Raw genomic sequence first — 24,867 nt, forward strand, 5'->3', positions numbered from 1 at the left:
CTGGGAATCTAGTTTACCGGGAAGAAGATATGGTAAAAATTGGATGCATATTTTTGTGCTCTCGTATTTACCATAGAAAATTTCAATAATATTTTCTTTCCATCAACGTTGCGTTCGTGCTTAACGAATCTGCTTGATTTCTTACATGATTTTTTTAAATATATATGATGAAAGCAAGTTAGAAAAACATACCTGGTTTTCCACTAACTTTTCGGCAAAATTCTTCCGGTTAAAAAAATAATTATATAACAGATTTCTTTTGTAAGGACAACTGGATAATAAACTGTCATAATTACTGCACATTTTTGTTCAGTTATATATTAACTTAATTTCAAACTAAGCGGAAAAGAAAATGGTTTGATCTGACAGTGATGTCACAGCTTTAAGGAAATAATACAGTGACAAGACAGTTGTGAAGGTCACCGCTGGAACTGCAACACATTCCCACATGTGCCGCAACACACCGAGTAATACACCATTCATGAAGAGACTCTGAACAGAATGAAAGGAGCTGTGGAGTCAAGTCTCTCTCCGCTAAGTCTGTCAGTTTGGAGCATTATTTTCCCGAAGAGAAGCTTAAACTTTTGAAGGAATAAGTGAGAGTCTAAGAGCCATTTGTTTCACAGACGCTGGAATCTAGTGTAGGGTTGCCCCTGACACTTGACACCTGAGCCCTGACCCCTGACACCTAACACCTGACCCCTGACACCTGACACCTGAGCCCTGACCCCTGACACCTGACCGTGATCACGGCGGCCCCATCTCACTTGGCACAATAATTTAACAATCCGACAAAAACCATCAATTTGGATGAGTGTTTTCAAATTAATATCCTCCCTCAAGTTGAGCGTTTCGATCCCTTCCTTTTACGACAAGAAGAGCGCGGGAGGTTCTTCCCTGCAACAGATTAAACACATAAGACAGTAGCTGACTCAACAGTGAGGGGACATGTTCACGACATCATCATCGTGGGTGGGGCATGGTGGGCAAAAATACCCAGCAACAGCCAGTCACAGTAATGTTTTTATTCATATATACAAGAGTTTTTACATTCTTGTACAGCCAGCAGCACGCATAGCGCTTCTGGTTGATAATGAGCGACTGAAGGACCACCTGAGGTCCAGCAGGCACAGGGGGTAGAGAATAGAATAGAGAATTATCAGGGGAAAGTGCCAAGCCATTACGACTCTATTGTACTGGGAAGGGGTTAGGATAAGGATTTGGGATGGGACGGAGGGAAGGAATGGTGCACAACCACTAATGGTGTGCCCGAGAGATGATGACACCACTCCACAACCCTCTCACCTCTCACTGTATACCAACTCTTGACAAATATAACAACACATCAAAACATTCCATGTTGCTCCCAAGTATGTTGTATCAAGCATACTCAATTATGTATAAAGAATCAAGCAAAACTAAAGGCCCAAAATGAGTAAACAAGGAAGAAAACGTGTTTGGAAAAAGTAATTTTTTTAAATAGCTAAACTTTTAAGAAAAAATGCCAATCTCTTAAGAAAAAAGCTAATTTTTTTGTTATAAAAAAAGAAGCTATGTACGAATTTATCATAGAAGGAGAAGCTTACGTAAAAGAATAAATGATAACACTAGCAGGACATGGCGGACCCCGGGGTGTCTGGCCCCATGGTGGACCCCGGGGGTGTCTGGCCCCATGGCGGACCCCGGGGGTGTCTGGCCCCATGGTGGACCCCGGGGGTGTCTGGCCCCATGGTGGACCCCGCGGGTGTCTGGCCCCATGGTGGACCCCGGGGGTGTTTGGCTCCCTGGTGGACCCCGGGGTGTTTGGCTCCCTGGTGGACCCCGGGGTGTTTGGCTCCCTGGTGGACCCCGGGGTGTTTGGCTCTCTGGTGGACCCCGGGGTGTTTGGCTCCCTGGTGGACCCCGGGGTGTTTGCCTCCCTGGTGGACCCCGGGGTGTTTGGCTCCCTGGTGGACCCCGGGGTGTTTGGCTCCCTGGTGGACCCCGGGGTGTTTGGCTCCCTGGTGGACCCCGGGGTGTTTGGCTCCCTGGTGGACCCCGGGGTGTTTGCCTCCCTGGTGGACCCCGGGGTGTTTGGCTCCCTGGTGGACCCCGGGGTGTCTGGCTCCCTGGTGGACCCCGGGGTGTCTGGCTCCCTGGTGGACCCCGGGGTGTCTGGCTCCCTGGTGGACCCCGGGGTGTCTGGCTCCCTGGTGGACCCCGGGGTGTCTGGCTCCCTGGTGGACCCCGGGGTGTCTGGCTCCCTGGTGGACCCCGGGGTGTATGGCTCCCTGGTGGACCCCGGGGTGTTTGGCTCCCTGGTGGACCCCGGGGTGTTTGGCTCCCTGGTGGACCCCGGGGTTTTTGGCTCCCTGGTGGACCCCGGGGTGTTTGGCTCCCTGGTGGACCCCGGGGTTTTTGGCTCCCTGGTGGACCCCGGGGTGTTTGGCTCCCTGGTGGACCCCGGGGTGTCTGGCTCCCTGGTGGACCCCGGGGTGTCTGGCTCCCTGGTGGACCCCGGGGTGTTTGGCTCCCTGGTGGACCCCGGGGTGTCTGGCTCCCTGGTGGACCCCGGGGGTGTCTGGCTCCCTGGTGGACCCCGGGGAGTTTGGCTCCCTGGTGGACCCCGGGGTGTTTGGCTCCCTGGTGGACCCCGGGGTGTTTGGCTCCCTGGTGGACCCCGGGGTGTTTGGCTCCCTGGTGGACCCCGGGGTGTTTGCCTCCCTGGTGGACCCCGGGGTGCTTGCCTCCCTGGTGGACCCCGGGGTGTTTGGCTCCCTGATGGACCCCGGGGTGTTTGGCTCCCTGGTGGACCCCGGGGTGTTTGCCTCCCTGGTGGACCCCGGGGTGTTTGCCTCCCTGGTGGACCCCGGGGTGTTTGGCTCCCTGGTGGACCCCGGGGTGTCTGGCTCCCTGGTGGACCCCGGGGTGTCTGGCTCCCTGGTGGACCCCGGGGTGTTTGCCTCCCTGGTGGACCCCGGGGTGTTTGCCTCCCAGGTGGACCCCGGGGTGTTTGGCTCCCTGGTGGACCCCGGGGTGTTTGGCTCCCTGGTGGACCCCCGGGTGTTTGGCTCCCTGGTGGACCCCGGGGTGTTTGGCTCCCTGGTGGACCCCGGGGTGTTTGCCTCCCTGGTGGACCCCGGGGTGTCTGGCTCCCTGGTGGACCCCGGGGTGTCTGGCTCCCTGGTGGACTCCGGGGTGTCTGGCTCCCTGGTGGACCCCGGGGTGTCTGGCTCCCTGGTGGACCCCGGGGTGTCTGGCTCCCTGGTGGACCCCGGGGTGTCTGGCTCCCTGGTGGACCCCGGGGTGTCTGGCTCCCTGGTGGACCCCTGGGTGTCTGGCTCCCTGGTGGACCCCTGGGTGTCTGGCTCCCTGGTGGACCCCGGGGTGTCTGGCTCCCTGGTGGACCCCGGGGTGTCTGGCTCCCTGGTGGACCCCGGGGGTGTCTGGCTCCCTGGTGGACCCCGGGGGTGTCTGGCTCCCTGGTGGACCCCGGGGGTGTCTGGCTCCCTGGTGGACCCCGGGGGTGTCTGGCTCCCTGGTGGACCCCGGGGTGTCTGGCTCCCTGGTGGACCCCGGGGTGTCTGGCTCCCTGGTGGACCCCGGGGTGTTTGGCTCCCTGGTGGACCCCGGGGTGTTTGGCTCCCTGGTGGACCCCGGGGTGTTTGGCTCCCTGGTGGACCCCGGGGTGTTTGGCTCCCTGGTGGACCCCGGGGTTTTTGGCTCCCTGGTGGACCCCGGGGTGTTTGGCTCCCTGGTGGACCCCGGGGTGTTTGGCTCCCTGGTGGACCCCGGGGTGTCTGGCTCCCTGGTGGACCCCGGGGTGTTTGGCTCCCTGGTGGACCCCGGGGTGTTTGGCTCCCTGGTGGACCCCGGGGTGTCTGGCTCCCTGGTGGACCCCGGGGGTGTCTGGCTCCCTGGTGGACCCCGGGGAGTTTGGCTCCCTGGTGGACCCCGGGGTGTTTGGCTCCCTGGTGGACCCCGGGGTGTCTGGCTCCCTGGTGGACCCCGGGGTGTCTGGCTCCCTGGTGGACCCCGGGGTGTCTGGCTCCCTGGTGGACCCCGGGGTGTCTGGCTCCCTGGTGGACCCCGGGGTGTCTGGCTCCCTGGTGGACCCCGGGGTGTCTGGCTCCCTGGTGGACCCCGGGTTGTCTGGCTCCCTGGTGGACCCCGGGGTGTTTGGCTCCCTGGTGGACCCCGGGGTGTTTGGCTCCCTGGTGGACCCCGGGGTGTTTGCCTCCCTGGTGGACCCCGGGGTGTTTGCCTCCCTGGTGGACCCCGGGGTGTTTGGCTCCCTGATGGACCCCGGGGTGTTTGGCTCCCTGGTGGACCCCGGGGTGTTTGCCTCCCTGGTGGACCCCGGGGTGTTTGCCTCCCTGGTGGACCCCGGGGTGTTTGGCTCCCTGGTGGACCCCGGGGTGTCTGGCTCCCTGGTGGACCCCGGGGTGTCTGGCTCCCTGGTGGACCCCGGGGTGTTTGCCTCCCTGGTGGACCCCGGGGTGTTTGCCTCCCAGGTGGACCCCGGGGTGTTTGGCTCCCTGGTGGACCCCCGGGTGTTTGGCTCCCTGGTGGACCCCGGGGTGTTTGGCTCCCTGGTGGACCCCGGGGTGTCTGGCTCCCTGGTGGACCCCGGGGTGTTTGGCTCCCTGGTGGACCCCGGGGTGTTTGGCTCCCTGGTGGACCCCGGGGTGTTTGGCTCCCTGGTGGACCCCGGGGTGTTTGGCTCCCTGGTGGACCCCGGGGTTTTTGGCTCCCTGGTGGACCCCGGGGTGTTTGGCTCCCTAGTGGACCCCGGGGTGTTTGGCTCCCTGGTGGACCCCGGGGTGTCTGGCTCCCTGGTGGACCCCGGGGTGTTTGGCTCCCTGGTGGACCCCGGGGTGTTTGGCTCCCTGGTGGACCCCGGGGTGTCTGGCTCCCTGGTGGACCCCGGGGGTGTCTGGCTCCCTGGTGGACCCCGGGGAGTTTGGCTCCCTGGTGGACCCCGGGGTGTTTGGCTCCCTGGTGGACCCCGGGGTGTCTGGCTCCCTGGTGGACCCCGGGGTGTCTGGCTCCCTGGTGGACCCCGGGGTGTCTGGCTCCCTGGTGGACCCCGGGGTGTCTGGCTCCCTGGTGGACCCCGGGGTGTCTGGCTCCCTGGTGGACCCCGGGGTGTCTGGCTCCCTGGTGGACCCCGGGGTGTCTGGCTCCCTGGTGGACCCCGGGGTGTCTGGCTCCCTGGTGGACCCCGGGTTGTCTGGCTCCCTGGTGGACCCCGGGGTGTCTGGCCCCATGGTGGACCCCGGGGTGTCTGGCTCCCTGGTGGACCCCGGGGTGTTTGGCTCCCTGGTGGACCCCGGGGTGTCTGGCTCCCTGGTGGACCCCGGGGTGTCTGGCTCCCTGGTGGACCCCGGGATGTCTGGCCCCATGGTGGACCCCGGGGTGTCGGGCTCCCTGGTGGACCCCGGGGTGTCTGGCCCCATGGTGGACCCCGGGGCGTCTGGCCCCATGGTGGACCCCGGGGTGTCTGGCTCCATGGTGGACCCCGGGGTGTCTGGCTCCCTGGTGGACCCCGGGGTGTCTGGCCCCATGGTGGACCCCGGGGTGTCTGGCCCCATGGTGGACCCCGGGGTGTCTGGCTCCATGGTGGACCCCGGGGTGTCTGGCCCCATGGTGGACCCCGGGGTGTCTGGCTCCCTGGTGGACCCCGGGGTGTCTGTCTCCCTGGTGGACCCCGGGGTGTCTGGCTCCATGGTGGACCCCGGGGTGTCTGGCTCCCTGGTGGACCCCGGGGTGTCTGGCCCCATGGTGGACCCCGGGGTGTCTGGCTCCCTGGTGGACCCCGGGGTGTCTGGCTCCCTGGTGGACCCCGGGGGTGTCTGGCTCCCTGGTGGACCCCGGGGTGTCTGGCTCCCTGGTGGACCCCGGGGTGTCTGGCCCCATGGTGGACCCCGGGGTGTCTGGCTCCCTGGTGGACCCCGGGGTGTCTGGCCCCCTGGTGGACCCCGGGGTGTCTGGCTCCCTGGTGGACCCCGGGGTGTCTGGCTCCCTGGTGGACCCCGGGGGTGTCTGGCTCCCTGGTGGACCCCGGGGTGTCTGGCTCCCTGGTGGACCCCGGGGTGTCTGGCTCCCTGGTGGACCCCGGGGTGTCTGGCTCCCTGGTGAACCCCGGGGTGTCTGGCCCCAGTACAGACCCCCAGGGTACTGTGCTGCCCCAGTACAGTCCCCCAGGGTACTGTGCTGCCCCAGTACAGCCCCCCAGGGTACTGTGCTTGCGCCAGTACAGTCCACCCAAGGTACTGTACTGCCCCAGTACAGACCCCCAGGGTACTGTGCTGCCCCAGTACAGTCCCCCAGGGTACTGTGCTTGCTCCAGTACAGACCCCCAGGGTACTGTTCTTGCCCCAGTACAGACCCCCAGGGTACTGTGCTGCCCAGTACAGTCCCCCAGGGTACTGTGCTTGCCCCAGTACAGTCCCCCAGGGTACTGTGCTTGCCCCAGTACAGTCCACCCAGGGTACTGTGCTGCCCCAGTACAGACCCCCAGGGTACTGTGCTGCCCCAGTACAGTCCCCCAGGGTACTGTGCTTGCCCCAGTACAGTCCCCCAGGGTACTGTGCTGCCCCAGTACAGACCCCCAGGGTACTGTGCTGCCCCAGTACAGTCCCCCAGGGTACTGTGCTTGCCCCAGTACAGTCCCCCAGGGTACTGTGCTTGCCCCAGTACAGTCCCCCAGGGTACTGTGCTGCCCCAGTACAGACCCCCAGGGTACTGTGCTGCCCCAGTACAGTCCCCCAGGGTACTGTGCTTGCTCCAGTACAGTCCCCCAGGGTACTGTGCTGCCCCAGTACAGTCCCCCAGGGTACTGTGCTTGCCCCAGTACAGTCCCCCAGGGTACTGTGCTTGCTCCAGTACAGTCCCCCAGGGTACTGTGCTGCCCCAGTACAGTCCCCCAGGGTACTGTGCTTGCCCCAGTACAGTCCCCCAGGGTACTGTGCTTGCCCCAGTACAGTCCCCCAGGGTACTGTGCTGCCCCAGTACAGTCCCCCAGGGTACTGTGCTGCCCCAGTACAGTCCCCCAGGGTACTGTGCTGCCCCAGTACAGTCCCCCAGGGTACTGTGCTTGCTCCAGTACAGTCCCCCAGGGTACTGTGCTGCCCCAGTACAGTCCCCCAGGGTACTGTGCTGCCCCAGTACAGTCCCCCAGGGTACTGTGCTGCCCCAGTACAGTCCCCCAGGGTACTGTGCTGCTCCAGTACAGTCCCCCAGGGTACTGTGCTGCCCCAGTACAGTCCCTCAGGGTACTGTGCAGCCCCAGTACAGCCCCCCAGGGTACTGTGCTGCCCCAGTACAGTCCCCCAGGGTACTGTGCTGCCCCAGTACAGCCCCCCCAGGGTACTGTGTTTGCTCCAGTACTTCTCATCCTCATATCGGACATAGACAAGGACACAACCTATAGTACTCTATCATCCTTTGCAGAAGACACTAGGATCTTCATGAGAGTAGACAACATAGAGGACACGGCGAACCTCAAATCTTATAAAGTCAGGTTCTTGAATGGGCCACAGAAAATAATCTTAACGAAGCTAAGTTCCAACTACTGCGCTATGTTGGATATATATATATATATATATATATATATATATATATATATATATATATATATATATATATATATATATATATATATATATATATAATATATATATATATATAATATATATATATATAAACAAAAACCACTTTTAAAACGCCGCCAAATCACACTATTAAACGAAGAAGCAATGTAAAAGATTTGGGAGAAGTCATGTAGGAAGACCTTACCTTTAGAGAACACAATTGTGTTCCGCACAGATGGACCCATCCCCACCCCTCAACACCCCACCTGGACCCATCCCCACCCCTCAACACCCCACCTGGACCCATCCCCACCCTCAACACCCCACCTGGACCCATTCCCACCCTCAACACCCCACCTGGACCCATCCCCACCCTCAACACCCCACCTGGACCCATCCCCACCCTCAACACCCCACCTGGACCAATTCTCCACCCTCAACACCCCACCTGGACCCATCCTCACCCTCAACACCCCACCTGGACCCATCCCCACCCTCAACACCCCACCTGGACCAATTCTCCACCCTCAACACCCCACCTGGACCCATCCCCACCCTCAACACCCCACCTGGACCCATTTTCCACCCCCAACACCCCACCTGGACCAATTCTCCACCCCCAACACCCCACCTGGACCAATTCTCCACCCTCAACACCCCACCTGGACCCATCCCCACCCTCAACACCCCACCTGGACCCATCCCCACCCTCAACACCCCACCTGGACCCATCCCCACCCTCAACACCCCACCTGGACACATTCCCACCCTCAACACCCCACCTGGACCAATTCTCCACCCTCAACACCCCACCTGGACCCATCCCCACCCTCAACACCCCACCTGGACACATTCCCACCCTCAACACCCCACCTGGACCAATTCTCCACACTCAACACCCCACCTGGACCAATTCTCCACACTCAACACCCCACCTGGACCCATCCCCACCCTCAACACCCCACCTGGACCCATCCCCACCCTCAACACCCCACCTGGACCCATCCCCACCCTCAACACCCCACCTGGACACATTCCCACCCTCAACACCCCACCTGGACCAATTCTCCACCCTCAACACCCTACCTGGACCCATCCCCACCCTCAACACCCCACCTGGACCCATCCCCACCCTCAACACCCCACCTGGACACATTCCCACCCTCATCACCCCACCTGGACCAATTCTCCACCCTCAACACCCCACCTGGACCCATCCCCACCCTCAACACCCCACCTGGACCCATCCCCACCCTCAACACCCCACCTGGACCCATCCTCACCCTCAACACCACACCTGGACCCATCCCCACCCTCAACACCCCACCTGGACCCATCCCCACCCTCAACACCCCACCTGGACCCATCCCCACCCTCAACACCCCACCTGGACCCATCCCCACCCTCAACACCCCACCTGGACCCATCCCCACCCTCAACACCCCACCTGGACTAATTCTCCACCCCCAACACCCCACCTGGACCCATCCCCACCCTCAACACCCCACCTGGACCCATCCCCACCCTCAACACCCCACCTGGACCCATCCCCACCCTCAACACCCCACCTGGACCCATTCTCCACCCCCAACACCCCACCTGGACCAATTCTCCACCCTCAACACCACACCTGGACCCATCCCCACCCTCAACACCCCACCTGGACCCATCCCCACCCCTCAACACCACACCTGGACCCATCCCCACCCTCAACACCCCACCTGGACCCATCCCCACCCTCAACACCCCACCTGGACCAATTCTCCACCCTCAACACCCCACCTGGACCCATCCCCACCCTCAACACCACACCTGGACCCATCCCCACCCTCAACACCACACCTGGACCCATCCCCACCCACAACACCCCACCTGGACCCATCCCCACCCTCAACACCCCACCTGGACCCATCCCCACCCTCAACACCCCACCTGGACCCATCCCCACCCTCAACACCCCACCTGGACCCATTCTCCACCCTCAACACCCCACCTGGACCCATCCCCACCCTCAACACCCCACCTGGCCCCATCCCCACCCTCAACACCCCACCTGGACCCATTCTCCACCCCCAACACCCCACCTGGACCAATTCTCCACCCTCAACACCCCACCTGGACCCATCCCCACCCTCAACACCACACCTGGACCCATCCCCACCCTCAACACCACACCTGGACCCATCCCCACCCACAACACCCCACCTGGACCCATCCCCACCCTCAACACCCCACCTGGACCCATCCCCACCCTCAACACCCCACCTGGACCCATCCCCACCCTCAACACCCCACCCGGACACAACTCAGACCGTCGTGAATCCCTCTAAGCGAATCATAAAGCTGCTTCAGATCTTTCATAACCGCGTCATAAGCCTACCTGGAGGCGGGTTTACCTGGCCATAACCCCCACCTGAGGCGCTCTTAACCCCCCCCCCCAACCCCCCGCCCGCCTCACCAGGACTTTAAACCCCCATTTCGGGCTTCCAGATGACATTTAAACCCCATTACTGAGCCCCATTCACCCCCACACCTCCAAGATGACCCTCCACACCTTGGTCTATGATGCTCACAGCTGTGTGTGACGGATTTGTGGAGTGTTGGGGGTTTGTAGGGGGCTGGGGTGGAGTGGGAGGGGGAGCTGTGGTGGAGTGGGTGGGGGGCTGTGGTGGGGTGGGTGGTGGGCTGTGGTGGAGTGGGTGGAGGAGCTGCGGTGGAGTGGGTGGGGGGCTGTGGTGGAGTGGGTGGAGGAGCTGTGGTGGAGTGTGTGGTGGAGTGGGTGAGGGGCTGGGGTGGAGTGGGTGGGGGAGGTGTGGTGGAGTGGGTGGGGGGCTGGGGTGGAGTGGGTGGGAGGCTGTGGTGGGGTGGGTGGTGGGGGTGTGGTGGAGTGGGTGGTGGGGGTGTGGTGGGGTGGGTGGGGGGGAGGAGCTGCGGTTTAACGCAATAAACCATTTAAAATTAAAATACGGCAAGAAAAATTTGCAAATTGCTGTTGCATTAAACTACCGCCATTGGAAGGGCGGGGCTCAGGAGCTGGAGCTTTCAAGTACATCAGAGTAGTTGGTGTAGGTAAGTCCACAGGGGCTGTAGGTAAGCCCACAGGGGCTGTAGGTAAGCCCACAGGGGCTGTAGGTAAGCCCACAGGGGCTGTAGGTAAGCCCACAGGGGCTGTAGGTAAGTCCACAGGGGCTGTAGGTAAGTCCACAGGGGCTGTAGGTAAGCCCACAGGGGCTGTAGGTAAGCCCACAGGGGCTGTAGGTAAGTCCACAGGGGCTGTAGGTAAGCCCACAGGGGCTGTAGGTAAGCCCACAGGGGCTGTAGGTAAGCCCACAGGGGCTGTAGGTAAGTCCACAGGGGCTGTAGGTAAGTCCACAGGGGCTGTAGGTAAGTCCACAGGGGCTGTAGGTAAGCCCACAGGGGCTGTAGGTAAGCCCACAGGGGCTGTTGGTAAGTCCACAGGGGCTGTAGGTAAGCCCACAGGGGCTGTAGGTAAGCCCACAGGGGCTGTAGGTAAGCCCACAGGGGCTGCAGGTAAGCCCACAGGGGCTGTAGGTAAGCCCACAGGGGCTGCAGGTAAGCCCACGGGGGCTGTAGATAAGCCCACAGGGGCTGTAAGCCCACAGGGGCTGCAGGTAGGCCCACAGGGGGCTGGAGGTATCAAGCGAGGGGCCGCTTTACTCAGCCACAACAGTTTATAAACTGCTCCTAAAACATGTTACACCGCCCACACCCGCCCGCCCTCAGCCCGTCTCTCTCGCCCATAAAGGTGCGACAGGTGGAGTTAGTGCCAGGGGCGGTCAGAGGTGGCCAGGGGTGGCCAGGGGTGGCCAGGGGCGGTCAGGGGTGGCCAGGGGCGGTCAGGGGTGGCCAGGGGCGACCAGGGGCGGTCAAGGGTGGTCAGGGGGAGGCCAAAGGTGGCCAGGGGCGGTCAAGGGTGGTCAGGGGTGGTAAGGGGCGGTCAGGGGCGGTCAGGGGCGGTCAGGGGCGGTCAGGGGCGGTCAGGGGTGACCAGGGGTGACCAGGGGTGGCCACCGGACGGCCACCATCCTCCCCCACACACCCCCAACACCAATATCAACCCCCTCCCCACACACTCAGCTATATCCATCTATCCTCTACACAAAGAATTAGAATGTTAGCATAGTTTACTTATAACGTACAACAGGAACAACCATGGGTGCAACAACAGGTGCAACAACAGGTACAACAACGGATACACCAACGGGTGGAAGACTGGTAAAACAACAGGTACAACAATGAGACAAGTGAGAGATACAAGGAGACTTGTCGAAGAGATACACACCATCACTATGGGACAAAGAGATGAGAAAATATTAGAGCCCAAGGATGATCAGACAATCCCAAGATGTACTGATAAGAAGCAGGAAAATGTGAGCAAAATATAGACGTAAGAAGAGTGTCACACAGATGGAAGAAGTGTTAGAAACCAACAAACTTTACAAGAGAATGAAAAAAGATATTCGAAGGCAATAAATAATCGAGGCTGCTGCATAACATTACTAGAAGGACAATGACAGTGAAAGACCAGGTGACTGAACTATAGAACCACACAGAGTTAGTTAGAGGGAAGTGGGGAGGGAGGGAGGGAGGTGGAGAGGGAGATAGAGGGGGGGAGGGAGGGGAGGGGAGAGAGAGAGAGAGAGAGAGAGAGAGAGAGAGAGAGAGAGAGAGAAAAGAGAGTGAGAAAAGAGAGAAAAGAGAGTGAGAAAAGAGAGAGAAAAGAGAGAGAGAAAAAAGAGAGAAAAGAGAGAGAGAAAAGAGAAAAGAGAGAGAGAAAAGAGAAAAGAGAGAGAGAAAAGAGAAAAGAGAGAGAGAAAAGAGAGAGAGAGAGAGAGAGAGAGAGAGAGAGAGAGAGAGAGAGAGAGAGAGAGAGAGAGAGAGAGAGAGAGAAAAGAGAGAGAGAGAAAAGAGAGAGAGAGAAAAGAGAGAGAGAGAAAAGAGAGAGAGAGAAAAGAGAGAGAGAGAAAAGAGAGAGAGAGAAAAGAGAGAGAGAGAAAAGAGAGAGAGAGAAAAGAGAGAGAGAGAAAAGAGAGAAAAGAGAGAGAAAAGAGAGAAGAGAGAGAGAAAAGAGAGAAAAGAGAGAGAGAAAAGAGAAAAGAGAGAGAGAGAAAGAGAGAGAGAGAGAGAGAGAGAGAGAGAGAGAGAGAGAGAGAAAGAGAGAGAGAGAGAGAGAGAGAGAGAGAGAGAGAGAGAGAGAAGGGGGGGGGGGCAATATAGAGGTATCAGTATAGGAAATAAACACCTGACCAGAGCTACAAGGAGGAACTATAGCTGGGGGGGGGGGCCAGCCAACATATCACCGTGGATGTTGAAAGAAGCTGCACAGACCCTCAGTATACCTCGTGCAATGATCTTCATTGACCCACTACCAAGGAGTAAGTTGCCCAGCAGCTGGAAGACGGCAAATGTGGTACCAATATACAAGAATACAACCAGAAAGGCATTACCACGATACTGTAAACAAGCATCGCTATCAATTAAGAGTTAGAAAAATCGTGTCTATCAAACTAATTGGAGCTCAACAAATGGACACCAAAATGACAGGACAGAGAAGAATGGATAAACTGCATATTTCTAAACTGCCAAGAGGTCTTTGACATAGTTCAAAGCATTAAGTTGTTGAGAAGAAGGCGAGAGGAACCGGTAAACAACTGGAAGCAGGAGGGAGTGGCCAGCAGACATGAGAGAGGGAGACGTTGTGCTGGAGTACCACAACAACTCCCCAACGACCCAATAAAGAGAGAGTCTCTCAATGACCTCCAAGGCGGGTAGGGCGCGACATGTTTGTCAATACATCAACATTAATGGGCTAAAAAGATGGACGAAGATTTCAGAATACTCCATAAAGTCCTAGGCAGACTACAGAGCTGGTCCGACAAGTGGCGACAAGAATTCAGTACCTGCAAGTGTAAGGTGATGAAAATGGGGACTCTGGAGAGATGGTCAGCAGGATGGTGCACAATAGTGGGGAACCTCCTCCATGAAACACTTAAGTTTATATCTACCCGTAAGTTCTTTTTTTAAGAACTACGGGTAGTTCATATATGATGATATATATACCCTCATATATATCATGATATATATACCATCATATTAGCAGCATGATCTAAAATAGCGAACATCTTGTACATCACCTACGTGAGACCAGTCCTAGAGCAAGCAGCCCCGTCCTGGAGGACCCATATCATGAAGCACACAAGGAAACTGTAAGATGTACACAGTACTGTAGCGAGGCCCACAACCACGAGGGACGGAGGGGGGAGGGCGAAGACAAGTTGAAAGAACTGGTCCTAACGGCGCTAGAAAAGGAAGAGAGGAGAGAGGCTAGGAGGGGGGAGGGAGAAGGGAAGGAGAGGGGAAGGAAAGAGGGAAGGGCAGGAGAGAGCGTAGGAAGACAGACTATCTATATATATATATATATATATATATATATATATATATATATATATATATATATATATATATATATATATTACTATTGTTATTATATAAATATATTGTTATTTATACAAATTACATTTGAGACACGATACGGAGGAGTGTTCTCAGGTACACAATGTTCTGACGTCCAAATGTACTAAAGTCTGATCACCCCATTGGTAAGTCAGGTGTAATTATGACTACCTGATGAACAACAAGGTGAGAATTGTTGTAACATAGCCCACACACCAATAGGGAGCCGGTCGGCCGAGCGGACAGCACGCTGGACTTGGGATCCTGTGGTCCCGGGTTCAATCCCGGGCACCGGCGAGAAACAATGGGCAGAGTTTCTTTCACCCTATGCCCCTGTTACCTAGCAGTAAATAGGTACCTGGGTGTTAGTCAGCTGTCACGGGCTGCTTCCTGGGGGTGGAGGCCTGGTCGAGGAGCGGGCCGCAGGGACACTAAAGCCCCGAAATCATGTCAAGATAACCCTAATTAATTCAAAGATCAAAGTCAATGTTGATATCAAATCAGCTATCAGGATAGATAAAAACAATTCCCGTAGCAGTAGGAGAATGCTCATCAAACTTGCAAATCCCTCAGCGAAGTTTGACCTCATACAATCAGCTGCTAAGCATAAACCAACCTCTACATAAATGAGTGCCTTACAAAGCAGCGTGGATCCCTCCTCTACAGGCTGCGTCAAATTCGCAAACAAGACCCTGGTGTTATCAAGCAGTGCTACACTAGGAATGGAACGATCATTGCGAAGAAGGAAAGTGCAGGAAAAAGATTTGAAACAAAGTGTGACCAACAACTACTGGCCTTCCTTAGTGATTGTGGTATATCTGAAAACCTGAACCCGACCCATGCCAATACTTAAAATAACTCTTTCAGTGCCTGAGCCTAACCTAACTTAATCTAACTTTGTCTAAGGTGCTGTCTCTGCCTTACCATTAACCTAATGTTCTATCATTCATATAATTTCCTAAATAATCCGTCAAGTCTCCATGCACTTATGCAAGCATCTACCTCACTATCATTGTAAAGTTCTACTCTTAAATCTAATCTTACCCTATTCTTTTTAAATTTTAAATTTAATTGTATTGATATATGTCATTTATTGAAATCAATTATTGATCTCATTTTGTTCTCTTAATTAAGTTCATACTAATTATAGGTTAAACACTAAGCTAAATAAAATTTATTATCTTTAAGATTATTTTACTTTACAATTATCATTTGTCAAATTTTCTATATATTCATCTTGACAGTCTCTACTGATTTGTTGTTCTCTCCACCAAACTTGTGTATCCTCCATCGCTATCTAGTGACCTTTATTCTACCTCTAATTGTTTCAAGTCTTTTGTTTACTGGCATTTATTGTTGTGTTTTGCTCTAATTATTTTCTAATTTTAGTAGACTCAATACTTTGTAAGTTCTTATTGTATTGTTATATTATTGTATTGTTGTGTTTTGCTATAATTACTTTCTATTTACAGCAGATTTAGTATTTAACTGTTCCTGTAATTGCTTATCTTATTGTATCGTGACATTATTGCACCTATATGCTTAATGATATTGATCCTGATTGAAATCTTCTGTCTCATATTCACACAAATCAGCACATTGATCATCATTATTATTGCAGGTATTACACAGCAAATCTTGCAAAAAACAAACTCCTAAATAGCACCTGCTTATCAGTTTACAACCAAAATGTTAGGTCACTTGGTAAACATTTTGATGATATAAATGCACTACTCACAGCACTAGCTGGTTATAAAGCCATTCACAACTGCAGGCCTAATAAAAAAGGAGGTGGCACAGCAATATATTACAAAGATACCTCCATTTGCAATAGTGTCATTAGTGATAGAGACGACTATTGTGAATATACCTTTGCCAAGTTCTCCAGTATATCCCTTAAATTCTCCCTGACTATCGGTACCATCTATAGATTTCCTAATACCAACATAGCTTTATTCTCAAACAATGTAAGGATTCTTATCATAAATAACAATCTCAACAAAAATCACATCATCCTGGGAGGTGATTTCAGTATTGACCTGGGTCTTCAAAACAACCCTCAAGTTGACTATTTCCGTAACAGCATGCACTCCTGTATGCTAATCCCCACAATCACCAAGCCCACCCGAGTCACTCAAACATCTGCCACTACCCTGGATCACTTATGGACTAGTATAACAGCTCCCCTTACATCTGGGGTAATTTATGACAGAACAACTGACCACTATCCTACCTTCCTCATAGCAAACATTGACACATCACCACCAGAAACCAAGAAACTCTCATTCAGGCTACATAGTGAATCAGCTTTAGGCAATCTCTCTAATGCACTTCACAATATTAACTGGGAATCTGAATTTAATAATACATAGGATATAAACTCATCAACTAACCTCTTTCTCTCCAAAACTCTAAGCCTCTACAACACTCACTGTCCCCTCCTTACCAAACAAGTAACTGATAAAAGAAAAAATAACCCGTGGCTCACAAGTGGTTTCAGTGGAAGTAGTTAAAAGGTACTCGTCAGTGCTTACCAGTATCATAAGAAAAGCTAAACTTTCATATTATGAGACTAGATTCAAAGAAGCAAAAGGCAACATGAAAAGCACATGGAATACCATCTCTAATATCCTAGGAACTAAACAACACTCCCACAACCAGATAACACTCTCTAAGGATGGCCTTACACTGTCATCTGACTTAGAAATGGCGAATGAATTTAATAGCTTCTTTTCATCGATTGGTGCTAACCTTGCAAGTAAAATCCCACAGACTCAGACACATATCAACACATATCTCTCAGGCAGCTGTCCAAACTCTCTTCTCCTTTCACCAGTCAGCGCGACAGATGTTGTGTCCATCATACACTCACTAAAAACCAAAGCTGGGAACACCAGTGAAATCCCATCCATTGTATACAAGAGAGCCTCCCACGCCCTTGCGCCACCTATAGCTCTGCTGTTCAACAAATCCCTTGAGTGTCACACCTTCCCTGATATCCTTAAAAAAGCAAGAGTAACGCCAGTTCATAAAGGAGGTAATCCGGCAGACATAAACAACTATAGACCAATATCGAACCTACCCATACTATCAAAAATATTTGAAAAAATTATCTATAAACAGCTCTACTCCTATCTCGTAAAATTCGACATTCTTAGCCCCTGTCAGTTTGGCTTCCACTCTCAAAAGAGTACCAACGATGCAATTATTAGTCTCCTTGATATAATTTACTCAGCCCTTGACAAAAATGAGTTTCCGATTGGACTCTTCATTGACCTGAGAAAGGCCTTTGATACTGTTAATCACGATTACCTCTTATGTAAACTCCATCATTATGGAATCCGAGGCCATGCACTGGACTATATCCAATCCTATCTTAGTGATAGACACCAATGTGTAGCCATCAATAATATAATCTCTCCCATTCTACCAATAACCGTTGGAGTGCCACAGGGCAGCATCTTGGGACCTCTTCTATTTCTTATATACATCAATGATCTGCCTAATGTCTCTAACTTTCTGAAACCTATTTTGTTTGCGGATGATACTACTCTCATCTACTTCAACCCCAACCCACATACACTAAATGATGATGTTGTTAATGAACTAAAAAAAAGTCCACTTATGGATGTCAACCAACAAACTAACACTTAACATAGAAAATACCTACTACATCCTATTTGGAAGCAAATCTACAAATGCAATTCAGCTTCAGATAGACAATGTAAACATTAGCAATAAAAATGATGGAAAGTTTCTTGGCCTATTCTTACACAAGAGACTCAACTTCAGTACCCACATAGAACACATAACTAAGAAAGTCTCTAAAACAGTTGGTATACTCTCCAAAATCAGATATTATGTACCTAACTCTGCTCTCATCTCTCTATATTATGCACTAATCTATCCCTATCTCAACTATGGTATCTGTGCATGGGGTTCAACCACTGCAAACCACCTCAAGTCCATCATCACCCATCAAAAATCTGCTATCAGAATAATATCAAATTCTGCTTTCAGACAACACTCAGCCCCCTTGTTTAACTCCCTAAACATGCTAAACATAATCTCACTCCATAAATTCTCTTGTGTCAACTACATTTTCAAAACCCTGTTCTTAAATGCAAATCCTTGTCTGAAACTCTTCCTGGACAGATGTAATAGGACCCATTATCACCACACCAGAAATAAATATCTCTTATATCCCCAGAGTTAAACTTAATCTGTGTAAACACTCTATGCAAATAAAGGGACCCAGTTTATGGAACTCACTCCCTACTGAATTGAAAAGCTGTCCAACTTTTACATCATTCAAAATCAATACTAAAAAGGACCTAATTTCATCTTCATAGTTTTTCACTTTTTGCCTTAAAATTGCACTGTATCAATTGCTACCCAATCTCCCAACCTTTATGTTCCCAATTTGTACATCTTTACCATTGTGATCATTGCTGTCTTCTTATATGTGCTGCCAATCTGTTGTATGGTGTTTATAAATCTTGTTTATCTGTATCTTTTGCTACCCAGTCTCCCAATCTTTATGTACCCAATCTGAACATCTTTACCATTGTGATCATTGCTGTCTTATATGTGCTGTCAATCTGCTGTATGGTGTCTATTAATCTTGTTTAAATTACTAATCAAACTGTCAATGTAATCAATCAGAGCTTTAATATAACAATGTGCTTTAATATACTTACTAAGCTCTCTCATCTCATTTTTCTCTTGCAATGTATCTTTATCATTTATCAATTCTGATAGAAATTACCTACTTATAATTATGTTAGATTAAGGACCTGCCCGAAACGCTGCGCGTACTACAAGTTTTACAAGAGGCTTTACTACGCTGGCTTTACAAGAGTGTAAATACTGTACTATCCAATGTATTCTCACAAACCCGATGTACCTTCTTGTATATATATAAATAAATAAATAAGTAAATTATCACACACACACGCAGGAGCCCAGTCATAGAAAACGGGCTTCTGTTTTAGTTCAGTGAACGTCCTGGGCGCTTGAACAAATATGTTGTTGATCCTGATTAATGAATTCGCCTCGGCTCTTATGGGTCATTAATTTGGCTTCACTTACCCTTATGGGCAAGGCTTCAGTGCCGTCCTCGTTACCCAAACCACCTTTTACGGCTCCCTTGAAGAGGTAAGGGTCCTCGGGACGCTTCGTTTTACCAGTAAGATTAACGAACTCTCCCTTAATAAAGGTAAGTAACCCTTCGTGTGAGAGGGTAAGTAGCCATTTTCTGTTGGCGAGGCCATGGTTGTGCACACCAAACCCTCCGTTTTCTGAGACTCTATAATGGCCTGAAAATTTATTGGATTTTCGAAATCACTTTTAATACCAATAAAGTCTTTGCAGCCATTGTAATACAGAGAGAACTTTATATTATGGCGGTAAAGTGTAGACCGTATCGATGATAGGCCTTTATTATGCTCGTTCAGTCTGGTTAAGCACAGCTGAGTTGACCAGTAACTGAATGGGTGATTATAGTCTAGAGACACCCTCACTTTAGGGCAACTCGTCCTCACATTGTGCTCGTCCACGCTGCTGCTGCTGCCCAATGACGCATTCGTCAATTTTAACCTAGTGTAATTCGTCCTGTGTAACCTAGACCTTTTGTTCACATTTACAAATTAATAATAAATATGAGGAAATCTGTAGGAGCCATGATGTGGATTCGAACCTATGCGGTGGGTGTTCCCACACAACCACACAAGCCCTCATAGGTTCGAATCCTCGAAACGGCTCCAACGGATTTTCTCACTGATACCTCACGTTAGCGTCATGACTCTCTGAGTAATAATGTATATTATAATTTTGGGTATAGTTAGGCCAACGTTAAGTTAGGTGTTATAGTTTGGATGGCAAATATATATATATATATATATATATATATATATATATATATATATATATATATATATATATATATATATTATATATATATATATATATGTTTGGATGGCAAATATATATATATATATATATATATATATATATATATATATATATATATATATATATATATATATATATATATATATATATATATATGCGAACAAGCCTGAATGGTCCCCAGGACAATATGCAACTGAAAACTCACACCCCAGAAGTGACTCGAACCCATACTCCCAGGAGCCACGCAACTGGTATGTACAAAACGCCTTAATCCACTTGACCATCACGACCGGACTAATGAGGTGATAGCCGAGGCTATTTGAACCACCCCACCGCCGGCACTCGGATAGTAATCTTGGGCATAGCATTTTACCAAATCACCTCATTCTTTTGGGGCACACGTGAGGAACACAAATGCGAACAAGCCTGAATGGTCCCCAGGACAATATGCAACTGAAAACTCACACCCCAGAAGTGACTCGAACCCATACTCCCAGGAGCCACGCAACTGGTATGTACAAGACGCCTTAATCCACTTGACCATCACGACCGGACTAATGAGGTGATAGCCGAGGCTATTTGAACCACCCCACCGCCGGCACTCGGATAGTAATCTAGTTTGCATATTGCATATTGTCTAGTAATCTAGACAATATGCAACTGAGTTTTCAGTTGCATATTGTCCTGGGGACCATTCAGGCTTGTTCGCATTTGTGTTCCTCACGTGTGCCCCAAAAGAATGAGGTGATTTGGTAAAATGCTATGCCCAAGATTACTATCCGAGTGCCGGCGGTGGGGTGGTTCAAATAGCCTCGGCTATCACCTCATTAGTCCGGTCGTGATGGTCAAGTGGATTAAGGCGCCTTGTACATACCAGTTGCGTGGCTCCTGGGAGTATGGGTTCGAGTCACTTCTGGGGTGTGAGTTTTCAGTTGCATATTGTCCTGGGGACCATTCAGGCTTGTTCGCATTTGTGTTCCTCACGTGTGCCCCAAAAGAATGAGGTGATTTGGTAAAATGCTATGCCCAAGATTACTATCCGAGTGCCGGCGGTGGGGTGGTTCAAATAGCCTCGGCTATCACCTCATTTTGTCCGGTCGTGATGGTCAAGTGGATTAAGGCGTCTTGTACATACCAGTTGCGTGGCTCCTGGGAGTATGGGTTCGAGTCACTTCTGGGGTGAGTTTTCAGTTATATATATATATATATATATATATATATATATATATATATATATATATATATATATATATATATATATATATATATATATATATATATATGAAGCATTTACAGTGATGAGATACGGACACGAGAACAGCCTCATCTCTTGCTTTGCCGCTCCGTAAAAAATCCAACCTTTTAGCCTAACCAAAAGCGAGCAATCCCAAGCAACCCACCTAACCTATCGCGTCCGATGCATATAAACCGCGAATATTTGTGAGCCGTTGCTTACCTTAAAAGGTTGAATTTGTAACGTTGGCCACGAGAACGTAAAAAAATACGACCTATTATTTGAGAGAGCGGGTTATTTCTAGTGAAGCAATAGTTGAGCCGTACATAGAGTATTTTTCATTCCTTTCCAGGTGGATTAGAGAGCACGTGACCACTGTTTACGAGGACGGCTGCTTGTAGACGGGTAGGGGTGCCTTGACCAGATGGCTGAGTCTACAGCAGCCTCCTCACTGCCTCCTCTTACCTCATGCCCGCTACTTCTCACCCCTATACTGTGCTCCTTATATTGTCTATGTAATAATACTTGTATTTTCGCCCTAATGCCATCCCTTTACCTATACTTTCACCCAAATATCACCCTCCCCCCCCATTACCTATAGTCCAAGCCCATTACCACGTCCTTGAGTAGCTGAGAACGCGAGAGAAAACTGAGCAAAAGAGAGAGAGAGAGAGAGAGAGAGAGAGAGAGAGAGAGAGAGAGAGAGAGAGAGAGAGAGAGAGAGAGAGAGAGAGAGAGAGAGACAGAGACAGAGAGAGAGAGAGAGAGAGAGAGAGAGAGAGAGAGAGAGAGAGAGAGAGACAGAGAGACAGAGAGACAGAGAGACAGAGAGAGAGAGAGACAGAGAGAGAGAGAGAGAGAGAGAGAGAGAGAGAGAGAGAGAGAGAGAGAGAGAGAGAGAGAGAGAGAGAGAGAGAGAGAGACAGAGAGAGAGAGAGAGAGAGAGACAGAGAGACAGAGAGACAGAGAGAGAGAGAGAGAGAGAGAGAGAGAGAGAGAGAGAGAGAGAGAGAGAGAGAGAGAGAGAGAGAGACAGAGAGACAGAGAAAGAGAGCGTGCAGTAGAGTAGCTTGTCCCAGTCACTAGTAAACAAACACTGACCATCATCATTGTCATGCACATCGGTGACGACTTACGTAGCTACGCTGACCTTTGACCCACGCTACTTGACGACTCCCACACGGCTGTATGATGATGTGGGAGTGAGAGGTGAGGCAGCAAACACTGGGGTGAGAGGTGAGGCAGCAAACACTGGGGTGAGAGGTGAGGCAGCAAACACTGGGGTGAGAGGTGAGGCAGCAAACACTGGGGTGAGAGGTGAGGCAGCAAACAGTGGGGTGAGAGGTGAGGCAGCAAACAGTGGGGTGAGAGGTGAGGCAGCAAACACTGGGAGTGAGAGGTGAGGCAGCAAACAGTGGGGTGAGAGGTGAGGCAGCAAACAGTGGGTGTGAGAGGTGAGGCAGCAAACAGTGGGAGTGAGAGGTGAGGCAGCAAACAGTGGGAGTGAGAGGTGAGGCAGCAAACAGTGGGGTGAGAGGTGAGGCAGCAAACAGTGGGGTGAGAGGTGAGGCAGCAAACAGTGGGAGTGAGAGGTGAGGCAGCAAACAGTGGGAGTGAGAGGTGAGGCAGCAAACAGTGGGAGTGAAAGGTGAGGCAGCAAACAGTGGGAGTGAGAGGTGAGGCAGCAAACAGTGGGAGTGAGAGGTGAGGCAGCAAACAGTGGGAGTGAGAGGTGAGGCAGCAAACAGTGGGTGTGAGAGGTGAGGCAGCAAACAGTGGGAGTGAGAGGTGAGGCAGCAAACAGTGGGAGTGAGAGGTGAGGCAGCAAACAGTGGGAGACGTACTCACCTGTAGCCACGCTCCCTGAGGCGATGTCTCATGATGGGTGAGGCCTCCGTCACATCCACGTGGCGGGCTCCATCACCCAGCACCCGGGTCACGTGACCGTCCCCGGCACCCAGGTCCAGCAGACGGTCACCCACCCACAGGTCACCTTCCGGGTGCCGGGCCTCAGCTCCCGGGCACGCCTCTGGGTCGTCATCACCCAGTTCAACATCCCACTGGCCGGACTCCTCCCCCAGGGGACGCTGCTTGCGGCTAGTCACTGGACACGCCTGGTCGTCCTGGTCGTCTTTGATCCAGTCGTGTCCCCCAGCGACCTCGGTCCGGCCTCGTCCCAACAGCTGTCTGGCCTGAGCTTCGGACCACACGAACATCCGGCCTCGACTCAACAACCTGCAACAAAGAAGTTGGTTTAGAGTTGTATGATCTCCTCCACTCACCTGGCTTCACTAGGGTGCTATAATCACTTCAATTCAACGTAATTTCACAGCGTCTTCGCTTCTGTCTATAATTCATGTTGAAGAGCCTGTAATCACCGTGGACAGCTTGTTATCTGTGTCCATTACTGGTGGTCGTTAACCTCATATACCGTCCCACAACACTTGACCTTTGACCCCAAATTGTAATATGTGAAAATATTTACTGATGTTAAAATTTTCGAACACAAATATGCGGAGGTTGTAACGTATCTTGAGTCGAGAGTATCCTTCAAGTGGGTACTCCTTGAACGGTAAAGTGGATACTCTGTACTCACCTATTTGTGCTTGCGGGGGTTGAGCTCTGGCTCTTTGGTCCCGCCTCTCAACAGTCAATCAACAGGTGTACAGGTTCCTGAGCCTTCTGGGCTCTATCATATCTATATTTAAAACTGTGTATGGAGTCAGCCTCCACCACATCACTGCCTAATGCATTCCATCTGTTAACTACTCTGACATTGAAAAAGTTCTTTCTAACATCCCTGTGGCTCATGTGGGTACTCAGTTTCCACCTGTGTCCCCTTGTTCGCGTCCCTCCCGTGTTGAATAGTTTATCCTTGTCTACCCTGCCAATTCCCTTGAGGATTTTGTAGGTTGTGATCATGTCTCCCCTCACTCTTCTGTCTTCCAGTGTCGTAAGGTGCATTTCCCGCAGCCTTTCCTCGTAACTCATGCCTCTTAGTTCTGGGACTAAGTGGTGTGTGGTAATTCAACATAGACTTATTGATGTGTAGTGCCTCGCTAAGAGGTAATTCTGTGGTTCACCTGCAGTGTGTACGTGTTCCTGAGTGTACGTGTTCCTGAGTGTACGTGTTCCAGTGTACGTGTTCCTGAGTGTACGTGTTCCAGTGTACGTGTTCCTGAGTGTACGTGTTCCTGAGTGTACGTGTTCCTGAGTGTACGTGTTCCTGAGTGTACGTGTTCCAGTGTACGTGTTCCTGAGTGTACGTGTTCCTGAGTGTACGTGTTCCAGTGTACGTGTTCCTGAGTGTACGAGTTCCTGAGTGTACGTGTTCCAGTGTACGTGATCCAGAGTGTACGTGTTCCAGAGTGTACGTGTTCCAGTGTACGTGTTCCAGTGTACGTGTTCCTGAGTGTACGTGTTCCTGAGTGTACGTGTTCCAGTGTACGTGTTCCAGTGTACGTGTTCCTGAGTGTACGTGTTCCTGAGTGTACGTGTTCCTGAGTGTACGTGTTCCTGAGTGTACGTGTTCCTGAGTGTACGTGTTCCTGAGTGTACGTGTTCCTGAGTGTACGTGTTCCTGAGTGTACGTGTTCCTGAGTGTACGTGTTCCTGAGTGTACGTGTTCTTGAGTGTACGTGTTCCAGTGAGTGCACAGAAATCATCGATAGG

General features: G+C 51.9%; 1 protein-coding gene across 1 annotated transcript in view; it reads right to left on the reverse strand.

Moving 5' to 3' along the window:
- LOC123766342 (protein-L-histidine N-pros-methyltransferase) overlaps positions 1–23,453 on the reverse strand; it is a 414,422-nt gene extending 390,969 nt beyond the window's left edge. Inside the window, exon 1 of the mRNA XM_069321088.1 lies at positions 23,044–23,453. Coding sequence (XP_069177189.1) covers positions 23,044–23,411 — 368 coding nt within the window. The 5' untranslated portion in view covers positions 23,412–23,453. The remainder of the gene's footprint in view (positions 1–23,043) is intronic.
- Positions 23,454–24,867: the final 1,414 nt, after the last annotated feature.

Source organism: Procambarus clarkii, chromosome 9 (genome assembly GCF_040958095.1).
Source record: "Procambarus clarkii isolate CNS0578487 chromosome 9, FALCON_Pclarkii_2.0, whole genome shotgun sequence".
Lineage (NCBI taxonomy): Eukaryota > Metazoa > Arthropoda > Malacostraca > Decapoda > Cambaridae > Procambarus > Procambarus clarkii.